The 27,429-nt window shown below is 53.3% G+C and overlaps 1 protein-coding gene across 1 annotated transcript in view; it reads left to right on the top strand.

Annotated features, from left to right (window-relative positions):
- The window catches only part of CRACD (capping protein inhibiting regulator of actin dynamics), a 118,288-nt gene that overhangs the window by 76,532 nt on the left and 14,327 nt on the right, over positions 1-27,429 (top strand). Inside the window, exons 2-5 of the mRNA XM_062198940.1 lie at positions 416-590; positions 17,169-17,304; positions 24,102-24,266; positions 25,329-25,397. Coding sequence (XP_062054924.1) covers positions 17,185-17,304; positions 24,102-24,266; positions 25,329-25,397 — 354 coding nt within the window. The 5' untranslated portion in view covers positions 416-590; positions 17,169-17,184. The remainder of the gene's footprint in view (positions 1-415; positions 591-17,168; positions 17,305-24,101; positions 24,267-25,328; positions 25,398-27,429) is intronic.

Raw genomic sequence — 27,429 nt, 5'->3', positions numbered from 1 at the left:
CCCCCTCCCATAAGAGAAATGAGTGTGTGTGTGTTTGTGTGAGAAAGAGAGAGAGAGAGAGAGACCTGCGTGACTCACGTGTTGCTCCCAGCTTCCCCCAAAGGAAAGAACACCTTGCATTGGGCCAGAGAGCAGGCAGCACCTGCAAGTGGCTGCACAGAGGCCACTGTGCCCACCACTGGGGAGCTTGGGGCCGCTTCTGGTCCTGGGGGGACAGACGCCTCCCCGGGCCCAGGGCTTGCGCTCCAGCTGCCGGTGCCCCCGGCCCCCGGGCTGGCCCGACATTCCTGGCGCTGGGGCTCGGCCGCTCCGGGCGCCCTTTGCCCTGCGGCCCCGGCCCGGGCCGCTCAGCGGCAGTTCCGTCCGAGGCACAGCGCTGCCCCACTACAGCGCGTGTTTATCTTGTAACCCGCAGACAAGAAGAAGGGAGGCAAATTCCAGCCTTTTAAGAAGCTGTTCGGCAAAAGGAAAAAGAAAGTGACATCGTCGTCGTCGCGCGAGGCGTTGGGGAAGAAGAGTCACTGTCCCTCCCGGAGTGCCAGCAATGGGACCTTCTCGTCCGATGAGGAGAGCGTGGCCGACAGCCTGAGGTAACAACCCTCACCCTCCCGGTGGACCAGGGGCCCTGGAGGCGCCAGCAGAGGCTCAGCAGGCAGGAGCAGGATCCCAAGTGTCGTTCATCTGGGAAGCGTGGGGGGCTCGCTGGTGACCCCTGCTGTGTTCCGTGTGGCTGGCAGCAGGGGAGCTGACCTCATTGGCCGGGCGGGTGCAGGGCATTCCTTTCACTGCTCTCACTGGAGGGGGGAGGCAGCTCACACTGGCAGTGCACCTCGGATGGAGGCAAACCAGGCTCCCGTCGCTTGGCCAAGGGGAGGGGTGGCCACGCTCATGGTGAGGGCTTGCCCTTGTGTCACAGATGCAGAGGGCTGGGGCACGGGGGCCACCCTTCGCACCCCTAACCATCCTTAGAAACTTCTAGAACCTCTTCTCAGCGAGCTTCTAGCTGCTCTCCCCCCCAACCTCCCTCCCTTCTCTCTTCCTTCTCCCCCCCCCCAACTTGCTCCCTGCCCTTTCAGAACGCAGGTGCTAGGTCTGGCCTTGACAGTGCAAGAACCCAGAAAAACAGGCTCGGGAAACCCCTTCCCACCTGAGCACTGGGCACTGCTGTCAGAGGCAGCCAGGGCTCCACCCCGATGGTGACAGCTTAGGAGCGTCGCAGTCACCTCCTCAGGAAGCCTTTCCAGCCATCGGGCCTGGTGCATTTGCCCCTTGCCCGTGTTCCCTAGTGAGGTCTTTGCACGGTTCCGGCAAAGCACTTAGCACTTTCGATGAAAGTTATCGATTTGCTTTTCTGTCTCTCGCTGACTGTCAGCTCCATGAAGTCAGGGCCTGGGTTAACTCCTATTAGGTGCTCAAAAACACATGGCCCCTGAGCGCCAGGCATCGCATACGCTGGCAAAACCTGTGCCCTACTCCCTGCCGCGTGTGGTGTGACATCACCAGCCCTCAGCCAGCCCGAGCGCACTGAACTTCGCCGTGGCCGCCAGCAGCGTCCGCGCGCCGTCCCCGACGCTGACTCTTGTCCTTCCTGGGCCTGGCTCTCTGTTCCATTTAAGGCAGAGAAAGATCAAGTGCGCCTGAAGGAGCGGTTGAAAGGCAGGAACGGAGTTGGCAGAGACGGACCCACGGCTGTAACTCAGTTGAGAATCGGCCAGGGGGACGCCGTCCTGATTTCCTTCGGTTTCTCCAGCTGTCCAACAGGAATGCGAACACTTAAAAATGAGATCCAGACACTGCTCAGGTGTGGCCAGGAAGCAGCTGGGTGCCAGATAAGGTCAAGTCGACGAGGTTCTCCTTTGGGAGCACCAGCCAGCGAAAACACAACGTCCCGCCTCAGGCTGGGCTGTGACTTTGCCCAGTTCCTGATTCCGTCCTGAACCACGTTGGATTCCCAGAGGAAGTGGGGCCCCGGCCGGTTCTCTTCCCATTTAAATCCCATCTATTTCTCAGCTGCCACTTGGTGTTTTCCCTAAGGCTGTAAGCTTTTGAAGCCTTGGAGAATTCCACATTGGATCATTTCTATAACATATAGATAATGCCACCTGTTGTCAACATCGCTCTTGTTGACAAACCTGCATTTATGAGACACGTGCTATATTTTAATGAAATGTTTGTCTTTGTAAAATACTCATCAGTAAGGGAGCCAGGCCAATAAGCTTTGGGCTAGAAAGTCTCTCTTCAGGGGTGGGCATTTGGCATAGCCACAAGATGTCAGTGCCCTGGGTTCAAGTCCCCACTCCGTTCCCAATTCCAGCTTCCTGATGATGGGCCTCTTGGGAGCAGCAGGTGATGGTTCAAGTGGTTGGACCCCTGCTGCTGCTACTGACACGGAAGCCTAGGGTCAAATTCCTGGTCCCTGGGCATTTGGGAGTGAACCAGTGGATGGGAAGTCCCCTCTCCCCCCCCACTCCTTCTCTCCCTCTCTCCCTCCCTCTCCTACTCCCAGTCCCTCTCCCTCCCTCTCCCTCCCTCTCCCTCCCTCTCCCTCCCTCTCCCTCCCTCTCTCTCTCTCTCTGAGTGCACACATGCCTCTGTCTCTGCCTCTCAAATAAAAAAAAAAAATAAAAGTTCTCTTTAAATACTTTAAAATTGAGATAGAAATACAGGCACGTAGAGTAATCTGAAGTGCGCACGCCCCCTTTACTACAGGAAACGACAGTGACAAAGTCGTTCAGCCCACGCGGCAGACGCTGAGCATCACTTCTAGCGTGGGTGACTTTCTGATTTTGCAGTCTCTTTACAGCTGGAGACAGTGACAAAGGTGTTTCCTGACGACAGACTGACAGGTGTTGGTTCATATTGGAGACAGTGACAAAGGTGTTTCCTAACGACAGACTGTCAGGTGTTAGTTCATATTGTGCAGTCATTCAAGATCGTTGTCCCGGCAATACAGAACTCAAAATTCCATGAGTATCCTCTTTGGTGCAAGTTCCAAGGAGGCAGATTTGAGCCCACCTTGAGGGGGAACTTCCTGATTCCGAGAGCTGCCTACAACGGGGAGTCTGGTCGTGCCACAGCGGGCGGGAACGCGGAAGGTGGGGTTCCTGCACTGGCCGGAATCTCAGGGTGCTGACCTGTAGCATGCTGTTGAACTCTGAGAGTCTGTAATTCTAGAAACGTCTCAGCGGCCGAGAATAGCTCTGTATTGATCTCTTCCTGCCTGCAAGTTGCCAAAGCGTTCTGCTCCTTTCTAGGGTGGCAGCCCCTCTCTCCCGTGCTGCTGCTTGTAAGTCATACAGACCTTGGGGAAAGCAAAGCACTAGAATGTGATCCGTGTTTAGCAATTGAAAGCGATTTCTTGATTAATTCGATGCAACTGACATCATATTTCCCAAAAGTGTGTCAAACAGATGTTGCGTTTAAAAAGGCATCTTGGAAAATAAGACCGGGAAATTAAGGCCACATAGGACCCTTTCCCTAGGATGTTACGGGGCTTTTCTTGTACTCAGGTGCCTTGCGGATCCCTAAGAAGAGGGAACATAGAGCATTCCAAGGTTTCTTTGACCACGGCCCCTTTTCCACAGAGAGTGTCCAGTGGTTACATCAAACATTTCCCATTCACTGGACTTAACAGAATGTGCTTTGCGTCGATGAACTCACGTAATACGTACCATGACCCCCTGGGACTGACAGTGCCAGCAGTTCAAAGACAGAACACTAAAGCTGGAGGGACTTGGCCGAGGCGTGCCGCTGGAAGGGCTGAGCCACTATTCAAGCAGCAGACGGAGCATCCTTGCCTGCCCCCCCCGCCCCCATCTGCCTCCCCAGGAGGCTGTAGGCTTGCCAGGAGCGGGTCCCAGGGCCCTGAGCTGCCCTTCTGATCCTGGGCCTCCAGGCTGCTCCCGCCAGCTGCCTGCCTGAGCCCCCTGCTGCTCGCTGGCTCCACTGCTCCTGCATCCAGCTCCTCCTGCAGGCGTGGTAGCATCACGCACAACGACAGCGCTCTGTGTGGAGTGCCAGCTGTCGGGGCTCTGGACAGGGCGGGCTCACTCTGGCACTGGACCAATCAGGAGAGAGCCTTGGATGAGGAAGCCAGGAACTGACCCAGGCAGTGGGTAGGATATGGAGTAGCTGAGGGGCAAGGCATGAACTTATCAGAGAACTGCAGAAGCAGAAATTACCTTACAAAAATGAATGTGGCCAACAGAATAGGGGAACTTCTCAGCACGCTCAGTGAGGCCAGTGATATCCTCGTACCAACACCAGACAGAAACACTGCACTAAGGAAAAAAAACAAACCAACCACAGACCAATACCCCATATGACCATAGACACAAAACTCCCAGCAAAGTACAGGTAGCAACGTATGAAAAGGATTATATCCCATGACCACATGGGTTTAATCCATGAATGCAAAGTTGGTTTAACATACAAACATCAATCAACATAGAAGAGTACTTCAAACAGGATGTGGAAAAATTGAATGAAAATATGTTTATTTTGGTGCAAAAACATTCTGAAATATGGGTAGGTTTTTTTTTTTACTTAATACTCATTTTTCATGAACTTTTTGAAGACTCCTTGTTATATAATGTACTAACAAAACAGATAACAAAAACCATACGTACATCTCAGTAGATGCATAAAAAAAGGATTTGGCAAAATCGTTACTGTTTCATGATTAAAAAGGCCACTAGGAATAGAAGGGAACTTCTTCAGCTTGATAAAAGGTATGTTTGAAAAATGCCACTGACACCCTACTTACGGTGAACGAATGAACGTATTCCCCTTAAGATAGAAGCAGGACAAGAATGTCTTATCCTTCTGCTCAACCACGTACTACACGGTACCGTGCCGTGGGTTATAGCTCGGACAATTCAGCAAGAAACAAAAGGCATCGGTCTTGAAGAGAAAAATGTAAAACTGCTTCTGTCTTTTAGATGCCATGATCTTACATATAGAAAATTGTAAGAAATGTGCGCGCGCACACACACGCACACACACACACACAAACCCATTGGACCATTAGACTTATAAACAAGGTTGAACAAGGTTGCAGGATGCAAGAGTTGAGTTTCTGTATCTTGCTTATATTTTTGTGTAGTAATTAAAAAAAAATCTAAAAGTGAGCTTAGAAAAACAGTTCCGTTTACAATAGCATTCAAAAGAACAAAATACTCAGGAATATTAACCAAGAAAAGTGCAAGACTTGTACTCTAAAAATGACAAAATATCAGTGAAATAAGATCTCAATAGATGGGCTGGTGCCACGGCTCACTAGGCTAATCCTCCACCTTGCGGCGCCGGCACACCGGGTTCTAGTCCCGGTCGGGGCACCAATCCTGTCCCAGCTGCCCCTCTTCCAGGCCAGCTCTCTGCTGTGGCCCGGGAGTGCAGTGGAGGATGGCCCAAGTCCTTGGGCCCTGTACCCGCAAAGGAGACCAGGAGAAGCACCTGGCTCCTGCCATCGGATCAGCGCGGTGCGCCGGCCGCAGCGCACCTATTGCGGCGGCCATTGGAGGGTAAACCAACGGCAAAAGGAAGACCTTTCTCTCTGTCCCTCTCTCACTGTCCACTCTGCCTGTCAAAAAATAAAAAACTTTAAAAAAAAAAAAAGATCTCAATAGATGGCAAGACACTGTGTGTTCATTGATTGGAAAGCAGTGTTGAAAAAGGTGGCAATACGCCACGAATTGATCTACAGATTCAGTGAAGTCCCTCCCAAAATCTCAGTTGTCTTTTTCCCCCATAAATTATCAAGTAGATTATAAAATTTATGAAGCTGCAAGGGACCTAAAATAGCCAAGAAAATCTTGCAAAATGAAAAACGCTTTTGCACACGCTACTCAAGTGAGAACTCACTCCGCAGGAGTACGAACATGTGAAGGGTGGCGCTGGTTTAAGGATGTGTCTGTAAGTCTACGATTCTGTAAGACTGCAGGCTCTCCTCCTCGTCCTTGAACTTGGACGGCTTGGCACATTTCTGTTGGAACCGACAGGTGACTGGGTTTGTAGCTGTTGGGTACTGTGCATTCCATAGAGTGTGAGAGGCAGGGATGAGCCTGGGAGATGTCACACCATGCGTAATTGATTCCAGTCTCTTCCAGCGACTGTAGTTTGTCTGATGAGTGTGTTTAATTGCTCCTTAGCATTTCATTTGAATGAGACCCACAGATCTGTTTAGAAAGAAAACTGCTGATCAATTGCAAATGCCCCTGTTGTCATGGCGACAAGCTGAAATGGGACTATAATTATATTTCCTTATTCCTGAAGTGAATCCCTAATCATTGCCGTAGTAATTACCCAATATCTATGGTCCCAAATTACATGATGCTTGTCCAAAAAAGACAAAAGACAAGGAGTGGGAGGGCTGGCCTGAGGCGAGCACTCACTGTGCCACTGCAGAAAACCTCTCCTTTTTTGGACAGGGAGAATTTCCCTCGCCGGCTGGAACCCTGAAGTTAGATGATGTCAGTGGTCTTTAAAATGTACCTAGTGCTTACGGTAGTAGCGGGAAGGCTGGGTCGGGCAGAATGATTCCAGCTGTGGCAACTCCTAGCGTCCACAGCAGTAATGAGATTTCGTGTTATCTGATGTACCAGAAAGTTCTAAGTTCCAGGGTCAATGGACAGAGCAGCCGAGCAACATCGAGATGTAGGCTGACCCACTTTTTCCTCTGGCATCCTCAAGGAGTGGGTGTTTGCCCACACAGTCACAAAATGGCTGCCACGGTTCCAGGGGTCACGCCCAGATAATAAGAACTAGGGACAGAGAGGGGACTGCCCTCATCTTGTGTGTGTGTGCATGCGTGTGAAGGAGGAAATCTTTGCTGGAGTTGTCTCTTCTCCAGTACACTATCCTTTGCTTTTTATTGTTCTGTTCACACAGCCCTGCAGACGTAGTTCTAGATAACCCAAGTGAAAAGAGGACAGGCTCTCCGCGTCTCCTCCCGTAGCTCAAGTGCACAGTGGGTGACAGACAGTGCCCTGGGCTTCAGCGCCAGCTTTCCTTCTCACTCCTCTTGCACTCTGACCTCCCAGGGTCAGGCCTGTCCCGCACCTCCCTCTGCCCTTCACAGCTTGCAAAGAGGAGCCAGGGGCGTTGTGCCCCGTGCCTGAGCTGGGGATCACAGCACGCAATGGGTGCACACACCACCGTGAAAGCAGGCTGTCCCTTGGGGAGAGATAGGATCGGCAGGACACCAGGAAGTGGGCTGGCCTGAGCCAGCTGTGCACCATGCCACCTGTGGGGTCACTTAGCTGGTGGCGTCCCGTTCCCCTCCCAGAAGCCTCTGAATTTCCTTTCTGGGAGTGCCCCCTACCTCTGATAGGCTGCGCCGTCAGCATCCCGTGAGAGTAGCCCCAAGGGCCGGCTGCCCCACCTCCTCTCCCGCTTCAGCCCTGCCTGCGACCAGCCAGAGCCTGTCTCCTAGGACCTGGCCTGGCCGGTGAGTCACAGGTGGAAGGAACGCAGCTTCGAGAGCCCGTGTGACTTGTCCCTGCAGGCTGGTGGCGGCTGCGCTTTCTAGTGCAGGATCGATCGATCTCTCTCTCTCTCTCTCTCTCTCATTGATTTATTGGGGTTGGCTTTGTGGCGTAGCAGATAAAGCTGCCGCCTGCGACACCAGCATCCCAAGTGGACCCAGCTCGTGCCGTGGCTGCTCCACCTCCCTCAGAATCAGCCCATCTGAGCCCGTGGTCTCCGGTTAATGTGGGGGCACTGCAGAACACTCATGGGCGGTGGAATCAGAAAGTGTGTTTCTTGTGCAAAGAGTTTTGAAATCCATGCATACACAGGATCTTCAAAAAGTTTGTGGAAAATGTGAATTATGAAAAACTATGAATAGATTTCAAATTTTTTTTTAAAAAATTATTTATTTGAAAGGCAGAACGACAGAGAGGTAGAGACAGAGGTAGCTTCCATCTGCTGGTTCACTCCCCAAGTGGCCGCAACGGCCAGGCTGAGCCGGGAGCCAGGAGCTTCATCTGGGTCTCCCAGACAGGTGGCAGGGCCCAAGCACTTGGGCCATTTGCTGCTGCTTTCTCAGGAGCATTAGCAGGGAGCTGGATGCGAAGGGGACCACCCGGGACTCGAACCGGCGCCCATACGGGAAGCCAGTGTCGCAGGCGGCAGCTCTGCCTGCTACACCACAAGGACGCCCCTAAGCTTCCCTTTTACCTGCGTGTTCCGTGGACTCTCGGGAGTGCCCACGTGGCTTCTGGAGTGGGCTCCTGGACTCTGACCCTCCCGGGTGGAGGGCCGGGTGTGGAACCCTTGGGCCTGCAGCTCTGCCTCAGACACCAGGGCCGGCTTGCCAAGGGCTGGGTTAAACAGTGAGAGAGAGAGACAGAGAGAAAGGTCTTCCTCCCATTGGTTCACCCCCCAAATGGCTGTTATGGCCAGCACCACGCCGATCCAAAGCCAGGAGCCAGGTGCTCCCTCCTGGTCTCCCCTGGGGTGCAGGGCCCAAGCACTTGGGCCATCCTCCACTGCCTTCCCGGGCCACAGCAGAGAGCTGGACTGGAAGAGGGGCAACCAGGACAGAATCCGGCGCCCCGACCAGGACTAGAACCTGGGGTGCCGGGCACCGCAGGTGGAGGATTAGCCTAGTGAGCCGTGGCGCCAGCCATCCCCTCCCCGCTTTTACAACCTTTGTCCTGTGATGTCTGTGCCAATCTTTACAGATGGTGGCCGTGAGATTTGGGTGGAGGCTGTGGAGATGATGGCAAATCCTTGGTGTGATATGAGGACAGAAAGCGCCAGTTCCTCTTCCAGCCGTGTCTCCACAGAGCTGCAATTCAGAGTCCCGTAGTTTTATATTTTTTAAAATCCTGATCAATACACCCGTGTTTATTGCAGCATTTCCCACAGTTGCCCAAAGTAGGGCCAACCCACGTGTCCATTGACAGAAGAACATATAAGCAGGAGGTGGCACAGGTACATGGAGTGTTGATCAGCTCAAGAAAGGAATGAAATTCGGCCACAGCACCCTGCAGGACACTGTGCCCAGTGCAATAAGGCAGGCACAAGGGACAGATACCGTACAATGCCACTTACAGGAGGCACGCTGTCCAGCTTATAGATAGAAGGTAGAATGGGGCAGGTGCTGTGGTGCAGCAGGTGAGGCCATCACTGGGGAATGCCTGCGTCCCAATTTGGGCTTTCTGGGATTCAGTCATGCCTCTGCTTCTGATCCAGCTTCCTGCTAATACGCGCCCTGGGAGGCAGATGATGATGGCTCCAGTGCTTGGGCCCCTGCCACCCATCTGGGAGACTTGGATGGAATTCCTGGCTCCCGTCTTTAGCCCAGCCCTAGCTGTTGCAGGCTTTAGGGAGTGAACCAATGAGTGGAAGATGTCTCTCTTGCACTCCCCTCCCCATCTCTCCTTCCCTTTCCTTCTTTCTTTTTTTTTTAAATTTATTTATTTAATTGAAAGTCAGAGTTACACAGAGAAAGGAGAAGCAGAGAGAGAGAGAGAGAGAGAGAGAGAGGTCTTCCACTCGCTGGTTCACTCCCCAATTGGCTGCAACAGCTGGAGCTGTGCCAATCTGAAGCCAGGAGCCAGGAGCTTCCTCCACGTATCCCAGGCCATAGCAGAGAGCTGGATCAGAAGTGGAGCAGCCAGGACTCTAACTGGCACCCATATGGGATGCTGGCACTGCAGGCAGTGGCTTTATCCACTACGCCACAGCGTCGGCCCCTTCCCTTTCCTTCGACTCCTCCTCCCCCACTCCTCCTGTCATTGTGCTTTTCAAAATAAATTTTAAGAAACTAAGTAGGGGCCTGGCATTGTGGTGTAGCGGGTAAAGCTGCTGCCTGCAACACTGACACCAACGCCGCATCCCTATGGGTGCAGGTTCAAGACCTGGGTGCTCCACTTCTGATCCAGCTCCCTGCTAATGCGCCGTGGAAAGCAGCATATGGTCCGAGTGCTTGGGCCCCTGCCCACCGCGTGGGAGACCTGGATGGACTTCCAGGCTCCTGACTGTAGCTTGGCCCAGCCCTGACTGTTGCAGCCATTTGGGGAGTGCACCTGTATCTTTAATATGGTATTTTTTAAAAAGATTTATTTGTTTGTTTGAAAGTCAGAGTTACCCAGAGAGAAGAGAGGCAGAGAGAGAGAGAGAGGTCTTCCTCCAATGGTTCAATCCCCAATTGGCCACAACAGCCGGAGCTGCACCGATCTGAAACCAGGAGCCAGGAGCTTCTTCTGGGTCTCTCATGTGGGTGCAGGGGCCCAAGGACTTGGGCCATCCTCCACTGCTTTCCCAGGCCATAGCAGAGAGCTGGATTGTAAGTGGAGCAGCCGGGTCTCGAACTGGCGCCCATGTGGGATGCCGGCGCTTCAGGCCAGGGCGTTAACCCGCTGCACCACAGTGCCGGCCCCTAACATGGTATTATGCTCAATACATTTTGCCACAGTAAAAAAGCCTCAATCAATATTATGTGATTATGAAAAATCCATGGCCGCTGACATACTCTAGGTGATGACAGATTTGGTGTTTAAGGCAGGCAGCTGACTTAACCATCCTCCCCTGATTCATACTCCCGTCTTGTGGTCTCGTAGCCACGGTTCATTTAACATCCTTGTTCCCAAAGAAATCCAGCATTTGTGAGCACCGGATGAGACGGAGCGCTCCATCAGCTGAGGCAGGGGCCTGAGTCTCTCTCTTCACCTGGCTGGGCCCGGGCTTCTCTGTGAGCACGGGAGGCCCCTTCAGCAGTGACTTGGCTGTGTCAGCGCTGTCACCTGTCGCCGCGATGCAGTGTGCGGGCCTAGTGGCTGCTCGTCTACCTGCAGACACGGAGCGCCCTGCAAGCCACCCACGGCTGCCGCGGAGGACACGGGCATGTGCAGAGGGCAGCGCCGGCTTGGAATGGCAGCTCAGGATGGTCAGTCCTGCTCACTGCCTTCTCAGTTGACCTCGAAAGATTCCTGAAGACGAAAGGACTGGCAGTGGCACCTGCTACTGATTTATACACTGAAATTGAGGATTTCCAAGCGTGAGCAGACAGGCAGTGTTACCTGTTATGGGTCAACCTCCAACCTGGATCTGACCTCACTTATCAAATGATATAGCCCAGAACCTGGGGGACGATGTAACGGGGAACAGGGCAGAAGAGGCGTTCGGTGGGAAAATGGCTGAGTTTGGTTTTATGCATCCTGAGATAGGTGAGAATGGTCAAGCAGCAGACCCACTGTGTGTGGCCGGGGTATGGGTGGGAGAAAAAACAGTCACACTGGAGTTAGGCATGGAAGGTGACTGTTGGAGTCAGAAGTGCAGGCTCAGGCTAAATACGTCCCTGCCCTCCGGGGAGTACAACATTGGTACCACAAGCTGGTGTCTGCGCCACCGGACCACACTGGCGACTGGAATCCGGACCTCTGTCTGCCGGTATCAATAATACCAGCACAGCAAAGCTAGGACAGGAACATGGAAGAGAGAGAGCCACCTACCCTGGATGGCTGCTGTGGGCTCAAGTGCAAAGGTGGCGATTTTACAGCCGCTGTTAAGTCGTGGCTGTCTTCCCTGGGCTCCTGGAAACACACCGGCTTCTCCCCTCCCAGGGCCTCCCCTCCCCTCTCGCCAGAGCTTGCTTTTCCCTCATGCACAGTGCGCTGGACTTCGGATCTTGTTTGAATTAAAATGACAGCGACTGTCCTGCCCATCCTGCAGTCAGAGGTTACACATTGGTGGGGTTTTGGAGGTCTGTAGCCACCTGCTTCCAGGAGCAGGCTGCACGGGGCAGTGAGTCCATCTCCTGCCTTGCAGCAGAGGCTGAAGCTCCTGGTCCCACCCTCTGGGTTCACGAAAACAAACAGGAGTGGGGAGAGGAGGGCGTGGCCTGGAGAATGAAGACAATTCAGCTAAGAGTCAACCTGTGCTAAACCGCCCTGCCACCTCCCAGTCACCCTGCAGCTGGGTAAGGACAATGATCTGTGGCCTCGGAGCGTGGCCTCAACTTCAACTCCAACCCTGCCACAGACTAGAACTGTGTCTAGAATTTGTCTCCCGTTCCCTGGTAGAGAAAGGAAGTGGCCGCCCTCTCCATCACAGAGTTGCCTGGAGCCGGCGCTGGGAACCCTGATTACCAAAGGCTGCTCTGAACACAGACCGCAGTGATTCTTGGTAAATGGATTATTTCCAGGAAAGTGTTCATGCACGTCACTAGAACCAATTGCCATCTCCACTATTTCTTCTTGGAGCCTTCAAGTGAGACAAAAGCCAAACGTAATAAGAAAAAGGTAGAAATGCTTTGGGTCATGGTGAAAAGCGAGTTAAGTAGAACAATGGTGGTACCCACAGGTAGGTTCTGTGACATGTGAATCACGTAGCTGAAACGTGATAAATACTAAGAAGTTATTTAATTACTTCCACTTCGGGCTGTGATGACGTAGCTTGCAGGAAACCAGCAAGAACAAGCAGAATTGAGAGCAAATATTGGAACAAAGGCATCTGCCACTGTCAGGTTGCTGCTGAGGCACCGGACCCAAGCAGTGCTTCTGTGGAGACAAGGGGGTCTGATTGAGTTGAGCCCAGCTTTCTGCTTCCCTCCTGTGGGCCTCCGTGGACTCTCACTGCTTCTCTCCTGTGGCCATCTGTGGACTCTCAGTGCAGGGCAAGAGACCAAAAAGCCAGAGGGAGGCTGCGAGAGGAAGAGAAGAGAGCAGAGCTCTAAGAAGTCTCGTGGGGCTGAGAACACAAAGATTGGACTTTGAGGGCACCAGGTTTGCAGATTTCAGATTTCCAGCAGAAGAGAATCCTGGAGGGACAAGCCCAAACCGGGGCAGCACTTGTTGATAATGCCGCACAGGTGAGCGTGACAGTGTTTGGGCCAATGGCGCCAGAAAGCAAAGAATCAGGGCTCAGGACTGTCAACAAGAGAGACCTTAGGAAAGAATGCAGGCGCTCAAGAGTCTAGCAGGAGGATGCTCTCGGGCCAGGACAAAGCAGAGGTGTTCCGAGCCTTTCGAGGAACGCTGACCAGCCTTGAGTCAGCTGTGGGGTCCGAGTCAGGGGATTTGCTCCTTTGCTGTTTATTGCCTGCAAGAAGACCAGGGGTGTCTTCCCTGGAAGGAGAGAACTCAACCTCTAGAATTTTCCTTACAGGATGGATGAAATTCAATTTAAAAAAAAAATTACCAGACATCTAAGAAATAGACAAGCAGGAAAATAAGATGATACAAACAGACCCAAAGATGACCAAGATTTTGGGGTTTCAGGTAGAGATGTGTAAATAGTTAGGATTTTAAAATTCAAAACTAGTTAACAAGATGGAGAATCTCTTTAAAGGAATAGAATCTGTTAAAAGAATTAAAAGGAAATTTTAGAACCAAAAAAATACTTCTGAAATTAACTCAACTGATGGTTTTAAAAGCAGATTGAACATAGTTAAAGAGAGAATTAGTGAACTGGGTTGTAGGTCCATAGGAAGATTCACAATGAGCCATTTTAAGAAAAAAAAAAAAAACAGTAGAGACAGAAAAGAGAATAAAAGACACATGACTCATGTTAAAGGGCACACGCTGGAAAATAAGAGAGGAATTAGAGGATAAAAGCATGGAAATGACATTGAAGACATCAAGCCACAGGTTTCAGAAGCACTGTGTATCCTAAGCAGAACAAATTAAAAGAAGTTCACAGCTAGCCAGACCAGAGTAAAACTGCTGAGAAAGACAAAGAGATAAGTTTTTTATTTTCCTAATGTTTATTTTTTTATTTATTTGAAAGGCAGAGAGACAGACAGACAGACGTATCTTCCATCTGTTGGCTCATTCACCAAATGCCTGCAGCAGCCAGGGTTGGGCCTAACTGAAGCCAGGAACCTGGAACTCCATCCATGTCTCCCATGTGGGTTGCAGGGACCCAAGTACTTGAACCACCATCTGTCACCTCTGAGGGTGCATTGGCAGGAAGCTGGATCGGAAGAGGAGTAGTAGCAGCAATGGGACTCAGACTAGCCCTGTAATATGGGGTTTAGGCTTCACAAGTGGGGGGCAACCTCCTGTGCCACAGTGCCCGCTCCAAGATAATTTTTTAAATCATTTGTAAATAAAAGGTCATGTGTCTTTTCAAAGCAGCAATTCAAGGATGTCTACAAAAGTTCTACAGATAACCTCATATTTCCTGGTGAATATTTTATAGATAATCATGTATTTCTTGGTAAGTTTGAGAATATCACAAAGCCCTCCAACAGGACTTTTATTCAGTTTTGTATGAAAATTTCAGCTAAGTGAGTATGGGAGGGCGGATACAGGCTTGAGAAAGATGAAATAAAATGGTCTTTTGTTGCAGACAACCTGACTGAATACACAGAAAATCCAAAAATTCAGCAATCATATTATTATAAAAAATGAACTTAATAAAAATCTGAGTCTAAGATCCATATACAAAGATCAGTCACTTCTGCAGTCTACCAATGAAAAAATTAAAAATTAAAATTTTAACATATACCCTTTACAAAAAAACAGAAATGCCAAATATACAGGAATAAATCTATAATCGTAAACTATGTACAAGGCCTCTCTACAGAAAACTGCAAAGCACTGTTAAGAGAAATCAGGGGCCAGCATTGTGGTACAGCAGGTTACATCACCACCTGTGACACCGGCATCCCATATGAATACTGTTCAAGTCCTCGCTGCTCCACTTCCAATCCAGCTCCCTGCTAATCACCTGGGAAGGCAGCAGAAGATGGCCCAAGTGCTTGGGCCCCTGCCACCCATGTGGGAGACCTGGACAGAGTTTCAGGCTCCTGGCTTTGGCCCAGCCCAGCCCCAGCCAACATGGCCATTTGTGGAGGAGCCAGTGGATGGAAGATCCCCCCCCCCAACTCTGCCTTTCCAATAAGCAAACAAAATTTTTTTTAAAAAGAGGGAAATTAAAGATGATCTAAGTACATGAAGAGATATCCCATGTTCATGGATTAAGAGATTCAGTATTATAAAGACTTCACCCAAAATTTATCTATAGATTCATTACCATCACAGCAGCAACCTCAGGACCATGTTAGTGAGTATGAATGTTTACACAGAAAAGCAGAGACAAAAATAGCAATCTTGACTCAAAAAAACCCCCACAAAGTTGGAAAACACTACCAGATATCAAGGGCCATTTAAAAGCCATGGTAATTAAAATAGTTTGGGGTTACTGCTGTTTCAACAGGTAAGTAGACCAGTGGAACAGAGGCCAAGAAGAGAGGTACATATAGACTTCATTTATGGCAAGATCCTGTTTCTTGGGCTTCTTTTTTTTTTTAATTATTTATTTGAAAGGCAGAGTATGCAACAGAGCGAAACCCTACATCCACTGGTTACTCCCCCAAATGGCCACAACAGCCAGGTCTGGACCAGGCTGAAGCCAGGAACCTGGAAATCCATCCAGGTCTCCCACATGGGTAGCCAGGGGCCCAAATACTGGGGTTATCTTCCATTGCCCTCCCAGCAGCATTAGCAAGATGCTGGATTAGAAGCAGAGCAGCTGGATTCAAATCGGAACTCTGATAATGGGATTCTGGTGTTGCAAGCAGTGGCTTAACACACTGTGCCACATGCCAGTCCCAACTCACTGTCTTTGAGACTTAGTTTCCTTGTCTGTAAAATAGACATAGTGCCTACCACATAAGATTTCAATATTACATGTAAAAAGGATTGGTATAGGGGCCTACGCTGTAGCATAGTGGTGAATCCATTGCCTGTGACACCAACATCCCATATGGGTGCCAGTTTGAGTCCTGGCTGTTCCACTTCCCATCCAGCTCCCTGCTTATATGTCCGGGAAAGCGCCAGAGGATGGTCCAAGTGCCCCTACCATCTAGGCCCCCTGGAGGAAGCTCCTGGCTTCTGGCTTCAGCTTCTGGATCCAGCTCTGGCCTTTGTGGCCATTTGGGGAGTAACCCAGTGGATGGAAGGTCTCTCCTTTCCTCCCCCCCACCTAAATCTGCCTTCCAAATAAATATGTCTTGAAAAAAAGGATTCCTGTAGTATATGGAAATGAGTAACACATAGAATATAGCAAGTGCCCAATAAAATTTAACTAGCATTAATATTACCACTGTGACTGCTGCTATTATTGTAATTATCATTTCTGTTGTATTATTATTACTAGTTTTTCTCATTTTCAATATGATCATCTGGAAGTAGGGGAAGGGTAGATATCAAATTCCAGTTGGTACTAAGGCATATTTAGGGGCAAAAAAATAGGAAATCCGTGCAATTTTCTCATAATACAGATTATTAATGACCTCTTTGAAGTACGCTTGTGTGTGGTGTCCTGCGTTATGCAGCTGAAGTCTTATCCATTATTCTTGGTATTCAGTGCCTTCCACTCTCCCGTATTCCAGCCAGCATCTGCACCCCGTCTCCCTCTCCTGTACCCTTTGTTACTCCCGAGTGACAATGTTCTAGGGCCATCTGCCACTTTAAAACACAATAATGGCTGGCAGGGGCTTGGGTTCTGTAGACCTGGGTTCAGCCTCTTGCTGTCCACCTTTAATTTGGGTGCCTGGAGATCAGGCTCTTCCCTGCTGAGGCTCAACTCCAATCAGACAGTGGAGGTGAGGGGAGCAGCGCTGTCTGCACAGGGCACTCACCAAAGCAGGGGCGGTGAGGGGCGTGATCACGGCCAGGAGTCACCACCAAGTCCTTGGTCTCTAGACCTCCCGGCTTTTTACCATGCTGCCTGTTGTTTTCCTGATCAGGTGGCCTGGTTTGATAATAAGGCTTCTCACTACTAGACCTGGCCTATAACCAGTGCGGCTGCCCCAGGCCGCTGCCCACTGCGTTCTGTGACTGGGCCAAGGGACACCCGCAGGAAGTACCTCTCCCTCCTGCACTTGGTCACTGGGGAGATCTCCTGGGGTGGGGGTGGGTCCTGTCTGGGGAGGAGAAGTGCTGTGCTCTCAGGTCTCCCCGTGCCGCCCCTGCAGCCTGGCCTCTGCCTGCGCCACCCCTGCCTGGGTAAGACAAGCTGGGAGCTCTTGGTGCAGTGCCTGCTGTGGACAGACACTCAGCAGCTCCCCCATCCCTGTGGGGCCCTTTTGTCTGCACAGCGGCTTGGCCGACCCCAGCAGAGAGGGCCCCGGGGCTGGGCGTGTGGGCGGAGTCTGCGCTGCCAGAAGAAATTCAGTCCTCCTCGTACAGTGAAGCTCGTGGTTTGCATTCCAGGTCCTTCACGTGTCCCATGGGAAGCCGGGCGTTTTCCCATGACAGTATTTTTATCCCTGATGGGGGAGCAGAAAGTGAGCAGACAGTTCAAGCAATGTCACAGGACAACATCCTGGGCAAAGTCCAGACTCTTCAGGTAAGACAGCCGGGGGGTCAGCGCCCCGCTGTGGAGGGAGAAAGGGGGAGCTCTGGTGGAAGCTCCAGGGGCCACTCCTGGTGGGGGCGTTTGCTTTCAAAGCCAGGCTCAGGTGTCTGGAGGGCCCCCTCCCCCCGTGAGCCCACCGCAGCACCTGCACAACACACCCACTCCCTTTTGCTCAAATCCATCCCCCATGTACAGAGGACAAAGAACAAGCACCCGGAGAAACTAGTGGGCTTGGACGGGAGCGAGCGAGAGCGCCTGGTCCTTAGGCATTGCTATGACCCCAGCTGCCTGTCCACTGACAGCACCCAGCACGCTCTCCCCCGCCGCCAGCCCTCCTGGCACAGGGAGTGGCAGGCTCTGTCTGTGTGCTGGCTCCCGGGCCGCCTTGTCCCCCAGGGAGCAGCACAGCTGGCTCGCTCTCACCTCCCTGCGGTCCACACTGCAGAGTGAGGCAGGTTTCCTGCTACAACGGACCTGTCCTTAATCATGCTTAGATACGAGCCTGATAGAAGAACTCTTCACTGAAGGCCACCGACACAGCTGGGACTCAGGGAAGCATGTCTGACTCTAGGTTTGCCCAGCGGCTTGGTCGAATCCCCTGGGCGCAGAGAAAGCTCTGAGCGAGCACTCCCCAGAGACAGGGTGCTGGGAGGCGACAGGGACCTCGGGTAGAGGGCTCGGCCTGGCCGATTAACTCCGCAGCGGTGACTCAGTGAGCAAGAAGAACAAAGCAACAGCAGCCCTGAGCGGGTACTGAGAACACGGAAGCCTTATCCTCAAAAGAAAACACTTTTTTGAGATGTTCTTATCACCACACATGAGCTGGGTACACAGGAGCTTCAACAAAAGTCGTGAAAGTGTGCATTATGAAAACACTATCGATTTCAAAAAACATGCACCGATATAAACTGAGTGCCATTTTCCCCTGAACTTCTCCAAGTCCCCTCCTGCTCTGTGAGCCCTGTGTGGTATGCGCCCCCCCCTCCCCACCCCGTGCTCAGCCAGCTGGAGCCGATGGCAACCAGGGAAGTGGCCAACGCCCAGGAACCACACCTGCACCTGCCTGCAGACCCCTCCCCCCAAAGCCGTCATCCTGCCCTTGGGTCAGCCCTGGCACAGCCCTAAGTGCCCGTACTTCCTCACCTGGTGCCAACCTGGGTCTGGCTGGCCATGGTGGTATGCTTTCTGGCAAAAGCGAGCTGGGGAAGAGGAGGGGACAGGGGTGGCCACAGAGGCCCCTGGCCTGTCCTCTACCTCCCTTCCCTTCTGTCTTTTGAGGCCTTGCAGCTCCGCACCTCCCCTCTCCACGAGGAGTGACTGGTGGAGTTCGGTGCATGAAACCCCTTCTTTGATGAGGGCTTTCTATGAGTTCTAAAATTCAGTGAGGGTTCAATTTCATAAGTGGTATCTGCTGTTTACACCACGTGCCACCATTCCAGAAGTGGATTTAGGGTTGTAAATAAATAAATCAATAAATCTGCAGTACTGGAAGTATAGACACGCAGTACAACTACCAGACTGCCTGTTACTGCTGTGAGCAGGAAGGCGTGGTTTTTAAGAATCTGATCTCAACGTTAATAAAATGTATCGTGACCAGCGGCCCTGAAGCACAGGAGGGCGGAGGGTGGCGCAGGAGTGAGGCGCGCGCTCTCCATTTGACATCTGCTCACGCCAGGTCGGCCTGAGCTGGCTTTGGCTGTGTGGGCTTGCCGGCTTCCTTTCAGCCCTCTTGGTCATGTTTTTGAGGAGGTTAAATGGGGAGCATCAGCAGAGAAAATGTGGTTTTTGGGATGATGGAAGCTACTAGAACTGTCTCACCCCCAAAAGCCTGTGCTTTGTTTTCCAGTCGACTAAGCAGTATGCTCCTGGTAAGTCGTAGACACGGTAGTGACTGGCCACGTGCATGAGTGCTTTGCATTTCTCCATGACAACGTGATGCCTGGACGGATGCTGAGTGAGCAGTCCCCCCGCCCCGGGACTGCAGCATGGAGGAGGGGGTGTGTGCGAGGCATGCATGGTTTCATGTCGGGAACTGTCTTTGTGTCCGTGTGTATGTTTATTTCTTAAAAAGAGAGAAGGAATGGAAAACACCTATTTCAGAGCAAATGCCCCATCCTGGCGAGCTGGCTGGCCACCATAATTTAGACATTCTTTCAAAATGTGAGTTCTAACAGAATGCCACTTTTTTAAAAAAGGAAAAAAAAAAAAAAGCCAGTTTTCTCTGTGGCTCAAGAGACTTAGGAGGCCTTGGAAGCCCACGCAGGTTGTTGGTGGGGACTGCATTTGAAAGGCAGCTCTCTGGTGTCCACACCTCCCTGCCACACCGGCCCCTGCTGGGACCTCCACACAGGATGCCTGAGCCCACCCTCCCGTGGGTGATGTCATCCACCACTTGCCAAAATGCCTGCGAGCCGTTTAAGGGCAAAAGTAGGCTCTTTTCTGAGCATACAGGTGACGCATGTGCACTGTGGGGACATGCTTTAGTCCCAGGGACGCTCGCAGGGAGAAAAGCGACAGCAGTGGACGTGCACAACTCGGTCGCTTTGTCAGCAGCGTAAAACTCCATTCAGATGAGGAAGGGACCTCTGTGAGATACAACACGTGTGTCGCGGGGCAGGCACCAGCCCCCGTGTGTGGCCTTGGGTCACCTGACCGCCCCGACACGCACTTCCCTGCCTGAGAAATAAAGGGGTGCGTCGATGGGCGGTCTGGACCCTTCCACAGCTCTTACACCCACAGCCGTGTGAGGTCCCCGTTCCTCTGCCATGGCTCCCAGTGGCCCCATCAGCTTTGCACTTGGTTGCCCTTGGACCACAACAACCTTGACCGAACCGGCAGCCTCCCAGAAGCACAGGTGAGGGAGGGGCCGTGTTTGTGTGAGATCGGAGCAGGCATGAGGTGCGTCTCAAGTGATGACGAACGCAGGACAGCCACAGTGTAAAGGCTGCCGGTCACTGCTGGGATCACCCACACCTCGGTCAGGAGATGCTCAGTCTGTTGGGGGATGCTTTGATGTAGGCTGGGCCCCATCCTCTGTGGCTCAGACCTCCTGGATTTCAGAATGCCAGAGCCTAGTCACCTGAGAGCTGTCCGGGACGCAGAGTTAACACCTGCTGGTAGCCACTTGTTCCTTGATGGCTCTACATCCGCACACCGTTTCTTGTCTTTTTTTGTTTTTAATTTGTGTTAACTTTGGACGTATCCGTGGTTTGCTCAGGAAGACAGCAGCTTCATTTTCCTCTGCTTTGCTCTCATAGACGTGGTCTGAAGAATGGGAAAAAATGTGCGGAAGCCTAGAGCCTGGCAGAGTGAGCCACGGCCCACGATGCACTTGGCATTGGCCGCCCTGGGAGCACCCTCGTCCACAGGGGTGTGTGCCCCTGGGACACGGCTCCCCACATTCCAGATGACAGCACAGCGGCCCACTCGGAATGAATAAAATATCATTCCCGTTAGCTCACATTCCAGTCCCAACAGTGACTCCATTCATGGGCTCCAGCAAACCGACTCCTCGTCTAGGCACAGGTTTCCACGCTCCTCTGGGGATGACTGCAGTGTGGACAAAGAAAGAGCCCATGGGTAACAAAGAAAAACCCAAGGCAGAGAGAGTGGCCGCTTATTTATCTGAAGACCCTGGGGCCATTTCATTTTAGTCGCCCTGTCACAGCTCCTGTCATGCCATGCAGGAACCGCGGGCGGAATTAAAGTAACCCAAAAGCCACATTTATCCACAGATTCTATCTGCATGACCCCGATTGTAAACAGGTTTCAGCAGTAGCCTCTTTTTTTTTTTTTTTTAAGATTTGTTTATTTATTTGAAAGGCAGAGTTACAGAGAGGCAGAGGCAGAGGCAGAGAGAGATACGGCTTCCATCTGCTGGTTCACTCCCCATATGGCTGCAACATCCAGAGCTAAGCCAATCCGAAGCCAGGAGCGTCTTCCAGATCTCCCACATGGGTGCAGGGGCCCAAGGACTTGGACCATCTTCCACTGCTTTCCCAGGCCATAGCAAAGAGCCGAATCAGAAGTGGAGCAGCCGGGACTTGAACCAGCGCCCATATAGGATATGCTGGTACCGCAGGTGAAGGCTTTGGCCCACTGCACCACAGCGCTGGCCCCGTCAGCAGCCTTTTAATTGTGGGTAAATTACACAAATGTCACAACAACAGGGTCCTTTGCATCTGCTGAAGGAAGCATTGCAAGGAGGAGCGATGGGGAGAGTGTGCAGGTGTGACAGCAAGATCTTGTCTGTGGGTCCTGGAGGATCAGGCACTGTGGCCTTGAACCCAAACCCCGCCCAGGCCATGGTCCCCATCTCACGCCAGAGAGCTGCAGGGTGTGCCTGTGAAGACCACCTCTGTCTGGACACGGGACCATGGCCACCTCCTGGCCAGGGCTGCCATCCACCTGCTCCTCTCACATCCTCCTCCTGGCTCCCCAGCCCTAATTTGCATTTATTTTCTCTGGGGTGTCGGTGCAGGGGAGGGGGTTCCCATCTGCTGCTACACTAGGATGCACTTCTCATTCTAAAAGGTGCCAGCATGATGAGCAGATGTGTGGCACAGGCCACCCCGGACAGCGCCCCTCCGTCCCCCTCCCTCTGTCCCTTCGGCCCACCCCATGCTGCCGTAGCTGTAGCGAGACCGCTCCCTTATTCTTTCTTTCACTCCCTGCTTCATTTCTTCACATCACTCCGTTCCCCGTGCCAGGTTTTTCCTGGTCTTCCTCCAGTTGTTTTTTTCTTTCCTTGTCTTCCTTCCTTTGCCCTTGACAGCCACAACGGTCATCCCCTCTGTATTTCCATGTAGATTTCTCTGGGGTGGACACGATCAGCATTCTAAAAGTGCCCAAACCAAGTAAAACATCAGCAGATTCGTTCTTTTCTGTGATGGTGGCAAACGGCCAAATCAAACGGCGTTAGTGTTCAGCCAGCTTCTCCTGGGAAGCGCGAGAGACTTATCCTCTCCATTATAGACACAGGAAGAGCAGGTGCACAGTCACACTCGCAAGGGAAGAGTAAGCTCGGATTTCTGCCGCACGTACGGTGACTGCAGATAGCAATGATTAATGGAATATCTCAGAACAGCTAGAAGAGAGGATTCTAAATGTTCCCAACACACAGCCGTGTCGTGCGGCTGTGCCGGACACGGTCCCCCTGGTCTGATTGACACCCGGTGTGTGCAGGTGTGGGATGAGCGCCCAGCGCCCGTGAAGGACTATAATGCGTCACTTAGAGAACACCATGAGTCAGCCATTGGTGGCACCGGTTACAGCACACTCTGCCACCCCGGGCTCAACCCGAGGGGACTGAGGGCCCCGGCTGGGCCTGGTGGCAGAGTGAGGCCTGGAACTCCATGTGCTCGTCAAACCCCATGGCCTGTTCTTCCCATGCCTGCTTCCTGGTTTGCTTGGGGGAGGGCCTAACCGCCGCTGCCCGCTGGCCCTGTTGGCAGGGGACCTGCTCTCTCAGCTCCCTCCTCCCCGCACCTCCTCAGGCTGCTGCTCTGTCCCTCGCTGGCTGAGCTGGGCTTCTGATGCGTGCTCCTTCCCTGTGGGCCAGGGGCCAGGCCCAGGCTGACACCAGGGGCCCCGGCCTCGCTGCGCCTGCCTGGCATGCAGGGCTTCCAGGCTCGGGCTCCTTCCTGCTAGTCTCTGCAGGGCCGCTGCCCACCATGCAAGGCTGAGGGGCAGTGGCGGGTGCGTGTGATGGTACTGACTTCAGAGAGAGAGGCGGCACCCACTTCTGCCAGGAACCATCACGCGTACCCCATGCGGCCTCATCTCTTTTTGTCCCGTCCCTGCAAGAAGGAAGGAGGACTTTGCACCCATGAGCGCTGGTGCATGGCCGTGAGGCACCCCTGCACGTGGATTTGGAAGGCCTGCCTCAGACGACTAGGGGTCCCGCTGGGCCTCTGTGTTTGCAAAGTGAGGGGCTTGGAGGAGGTGACTGCTAAGGATCTGGGCAGCTCTGTGGATTACCGGGCGACAGACAGGAGTCAGGGTGCTCTTGTTTGCCGAGGCACGCAGGGGCCACGGAACCCACGCACCCAGCTCCAGAGCAGTGCCCTCAGCAGGGGGCTCTCTCACTGCCCAGAGAACACAGGGCAGCAGCTGGACAGTTTTCCTGTTCTAACCTGGCCTGCCTCTGACCGCCAGTGCTGTTTATCTTCCCGAATTCTCCCTTGGCATCCGCTTAGTTCCCGCCCTCCAGGAACCAATCCCACCATGGCCCCTCTCCCCACTGGCCCCCTCTGTCCGTCCCCTGGTTCCCAGTCAGAAGCCGAGCCCGTTCCTGTCCCTTACGCGATTCCAGCATTGGTCATGGAGTCTTGCTGGCCCTCGGTTCTTCACCTTGGCAGTGACTCCCTGGGTCCCACACCGAGCGCCAGTGAGGAAGGTGCTAGAAGTCTATGTCAGGGTCCCTCGGGGCATTTACCCAAGGGACTTGGCTCCTGCCATTCATGCCGCTGCTCCCTATACAATTTCTCGGTCCTCGAGAAGACTTTACAGAAGCGTACAGGCTAATCAAACAAGTTTGTCCTAACACAGATCCTGACTTCTGGCTCAGAAATCTGGTCCCTGTGCCCCCTGGGAAGTGTGAGCATCTCTGGGTGGCAGAGCTCATGGTCTGAAAGCACGAACGAAATGGGAAAGAGATGAGCTCCTCACGGGACTGCACCCCAGTTCCCAGGCCACGCCCGGAGAACGCCTCGGTGCCCTGCTGGGAGCCCGGCTGTGGGTGCTGGGCCCGCTTCACTGCTTCAGGACGTCTTGTCTTTTCCCTCCAGCAACAGCTGGGCAAGAATATCAAGTTTGGGCAGCGGCCAGCCAATGCCCTGCCCGTGAGGAAGGCAGACGGTGGAGAGGCCAGCCTCGAAGAGGGTCCCCTCCTGCCCAGACCCATGGAAACGCCGACTCCGCAGGACGTCGTCCTCTCTGACACTGAGAACAAGGTGAGTCTCCCCCAGGGAGGGAGTGACTGCTAACCAGCGAGGGCAAGCACAGCCGCAGGGCATCTGACAACCCAGGGACTGCAGTGGGGGCTAGGGAGAGTATTTCTGATGAGTAGCCTAAGGCTGGAGAGCACCTCCTTGGGCCGGGAGGGGGCAGAGGGCACAGGCCCTTTGCACACGCTGTCCCCAGCGTCTCCCACACTCCCGTCGAGTCCCTGGGGGTGCCCGCCTCTTGGGGAGCCTCACCTGGCACACGCCGAGCAGTATTCTCTCCTCTGTGCTTCTCCGCCTCTCTGCACATCCTGGCCCAGACTCAAAGGTGGCCACACTGCAGGAGGGGCTCGCGCGGGGTGGTGGTCACCTAATGAGGGAGGAGCTGCCCACAAGCAAGTCCCCAGCAGACTCACTGGGAGTCTAGGAAAATGCTGGCTGCCTCCAACACAAACCCAGGCACGAGGAAGCAAGTAAGGAGGTGGGGGCGAGGAGCCAGTGCAGAGGCCTGTACACAAGGCAGGCCCGCATGGCCGGGCCCTGGTGGGGGACAGCGGGAGGGCAGAGCCAGAGGCTGGGGCCGGATGGGGGACTGTGGGAAAGGGGAATCCTGTTCTGAAGGAGCAGGGCCGCAGCGGGGTCTGGCTTGTGTGTCCCCAAATCTGAGCGTGGCGTGGAGCAGGGACCCTGGCAGGGCCAGCAGGTGTGCCAGCCCGGGTTGTAGGAGCGGCTGCCCACGTCAACGTCAGCCGTGGCGTTCCCGGGGCCCACCCTGACGACCCTGCAGAATCTTCCCATTTTCTCCTCCTGGACGCCCTGGCCTTTCACCTACCCAGCAGGGCTGTGCGGGGCTGGTGGGCAGGGGAAGGGCCCGAGCCTGGAGCCCTGTGGCTCGGTTCTGATCCCAGGCGCACTGCACCCCCGGGTCCCTTGGGCAGTGGAGAGGGCCCAGGCGGGTGGAGGTGGGAGCAGCGCCTTGCCCTGGGGGTTGGGGCGGGAGCAGTGTCCCCAGCGTGGGCCCGGCACCCCATGTCCCCACGTTTGAGTTGAGTGCCCTCGTTATCCTCGCAGGCCGGCCACACGCCAGGTTCTCCGGGTGCTGTGAACCCACCAGGAGGGGGAAGCAACATGGAGGAGAAGGTAATCAGAGCAGAACTCTTTATTTTCTTAAACTTCCATTTTAACTTAAGAAGAAAAAAAAAAAAAAGGCCGGCGCCACGGCTCACCAGGCTAATCCTCCGCCTTGCGGCGCCGGCACACTGGGTTCTAGTCCCAGTCGGGGCACCGATCCTGTCCCGGTTGCCCCTCTTCCAGGCCAGCTCTCTGCTGTGGCCTGGGAGTGCAGTGGAGGATGGCCCAAGTGCTTGGGCCCTGCACCCCATGGGAGACCAGGAGAAGCACCTGGCTCCTGCCATCGGATCAGCGCGCTGCGCCAGCCGCAGTGCGCCTACCGTGGCGGCCATTGGAGGGTGAACCAATGGCAAAAGGAAGACCTTTCTCTCTGTCTCTCTCTCTCTCACTGTCCACTCTGCCTGTCAAAAATAAAAAAAATAAAAAAGCCGGTGCATCATTTCCCGTTCATAAATGTTGCCTATACACAGTTAAAGGCATGACCTTAAATTCTTTGGTGTGTGACAGTGCAGCCGCCAGACCTGCCCTGCTCTGAGAGAGCCACACTCCCAGCATGCCCCGGGGAGCTCGCAGATGTCGAGTCTGCTAATCTCTGAACAGGTATTCCAGAATGATGGACCTCGCCCAAATCTGAAGCCACTTAATGTGCATTTAGACATTAAAAAAAGGAGCCCTTAGCACTGTAGCATTTCCCTTACATATATATATATATATATATATATATATTTTTTTTTTTTTTTTTTTTTTTTTTTTTTTACTTTCCTGTGTCCCTTTTAATCGTGAGGCTTTACCTGCAGGAGGCTTGGGGGCCTGTGTGCCGCCTGTGTGGGAGTCACCTGCACTGGGGGCGGGCCCCCTCCCGAGGTCTGGCAGCCGGGACAGCGCCAGGGCTCAGCTGGTGGCAGCTGGGGCGTGAGACACAGAGCATGGCACTTAACCTCGGCGTCAGGGGCGTACCCAGGTCTTCACTCTGTCTCCTGTCCCTCACGCATCTCCTAGGGGTGGAAACAAATGTTCATTCATTGCTCTTAAGCAGTAGCTCAGATTGGGTACCTACAAAGCCAACCATAAATAACACAAAAGCTAGAAAGAGGCTGGAATTTTTTTTTCCACTTTTCTCCGCTCTTTGCCTTAAATGAATACATACCGAGCATCCGCTGCTCTCGGAGCAGGGGCCGCCCTTCATCTCTTGTGCATAGATAGAAGGCGATCGCAGGCGGCATGCCTACAGCTGAACCTCATGGGCTGCACACTTGCAGCGGGAACACGCTCAGACGTGAGCCCTGGCCTCAGCGAATGCGCTGCCCTTGTGTCTGCCAGGAGCTGTGGGCACAGGCAGCTGGGTCTGTGAGCGCCCCCTGCTGCACATCTGTTGCACTGTGTGACCAAGAGCCCTTTCCTCCCCGGTGGCCTGTCAATTCCTGTAGTTCCAGGCCGGGCTGCCTACCTCTGAGTCAGTGTGGCTTCTGGGTCCTCTGACTTCTGCATACCCCGGTCTCGTTGACAACCTGAGCGGGGCAGGGGGTTCGCCTCTGCTCTGTGCCGCAGGCTGGTCCATGGTGCTTCCCTTGGGAATCGCATGCGCTTTCAGGACTGCATTTTGCCACCCATTTTTCACCACTGTCCTTCCTTTTCTTTTTTAAGATTTATTTATTTTAGAGATAGAGTTACAGAGAAGGAGAGACAGAGAAATCTTCCATCCGCTGGTTCACTCTCCAGATGACCACAATGGCCTGAGCTTACCCCAGGCCGGGAGCCAGGAGCTTCTTCCAGGTCTCCAATATGGGTACAGGGGCCCAGGCACTTGGGCCATGTTCTAGTCATTTTTCAGGCCGTAGCAGAGAGCTGGATTGGAAGAGGAGCATCCAGGACATGAACTGGTGCCCATATAGGATGCTGGCACTGCAGGCAGAGGCTTAGCCAACTCCATCACAGCGCTGGCCCCGTGCCCTTTCATTTTATGAAGGGCAGAGGTGGCATGGGGTTGGTGGGAGTTCTTTCATCCACGGGTTCACTTCTCAAACACCTGCAACAACTAAGG

This window comes from Lepus europaeus, chromosome 8, assembly GCF_033115175.1.
Source record: "Lepus europaeus isolate LE1 chromosome 8, mLepTim1.pri, whole genome shotgun sequence".
Taxonomy (NCBI): domain Eukaryota; kingdom Metazoa; phylum Chordata; class Mammalia; order Lagomorpha; family Leporidae; genus Lepus; species Lepus europaeus.
Note: the sequence above shows the minus strand (reverse complement) of the source record. Positions and strands in the feature narration are given on the sequence as shown.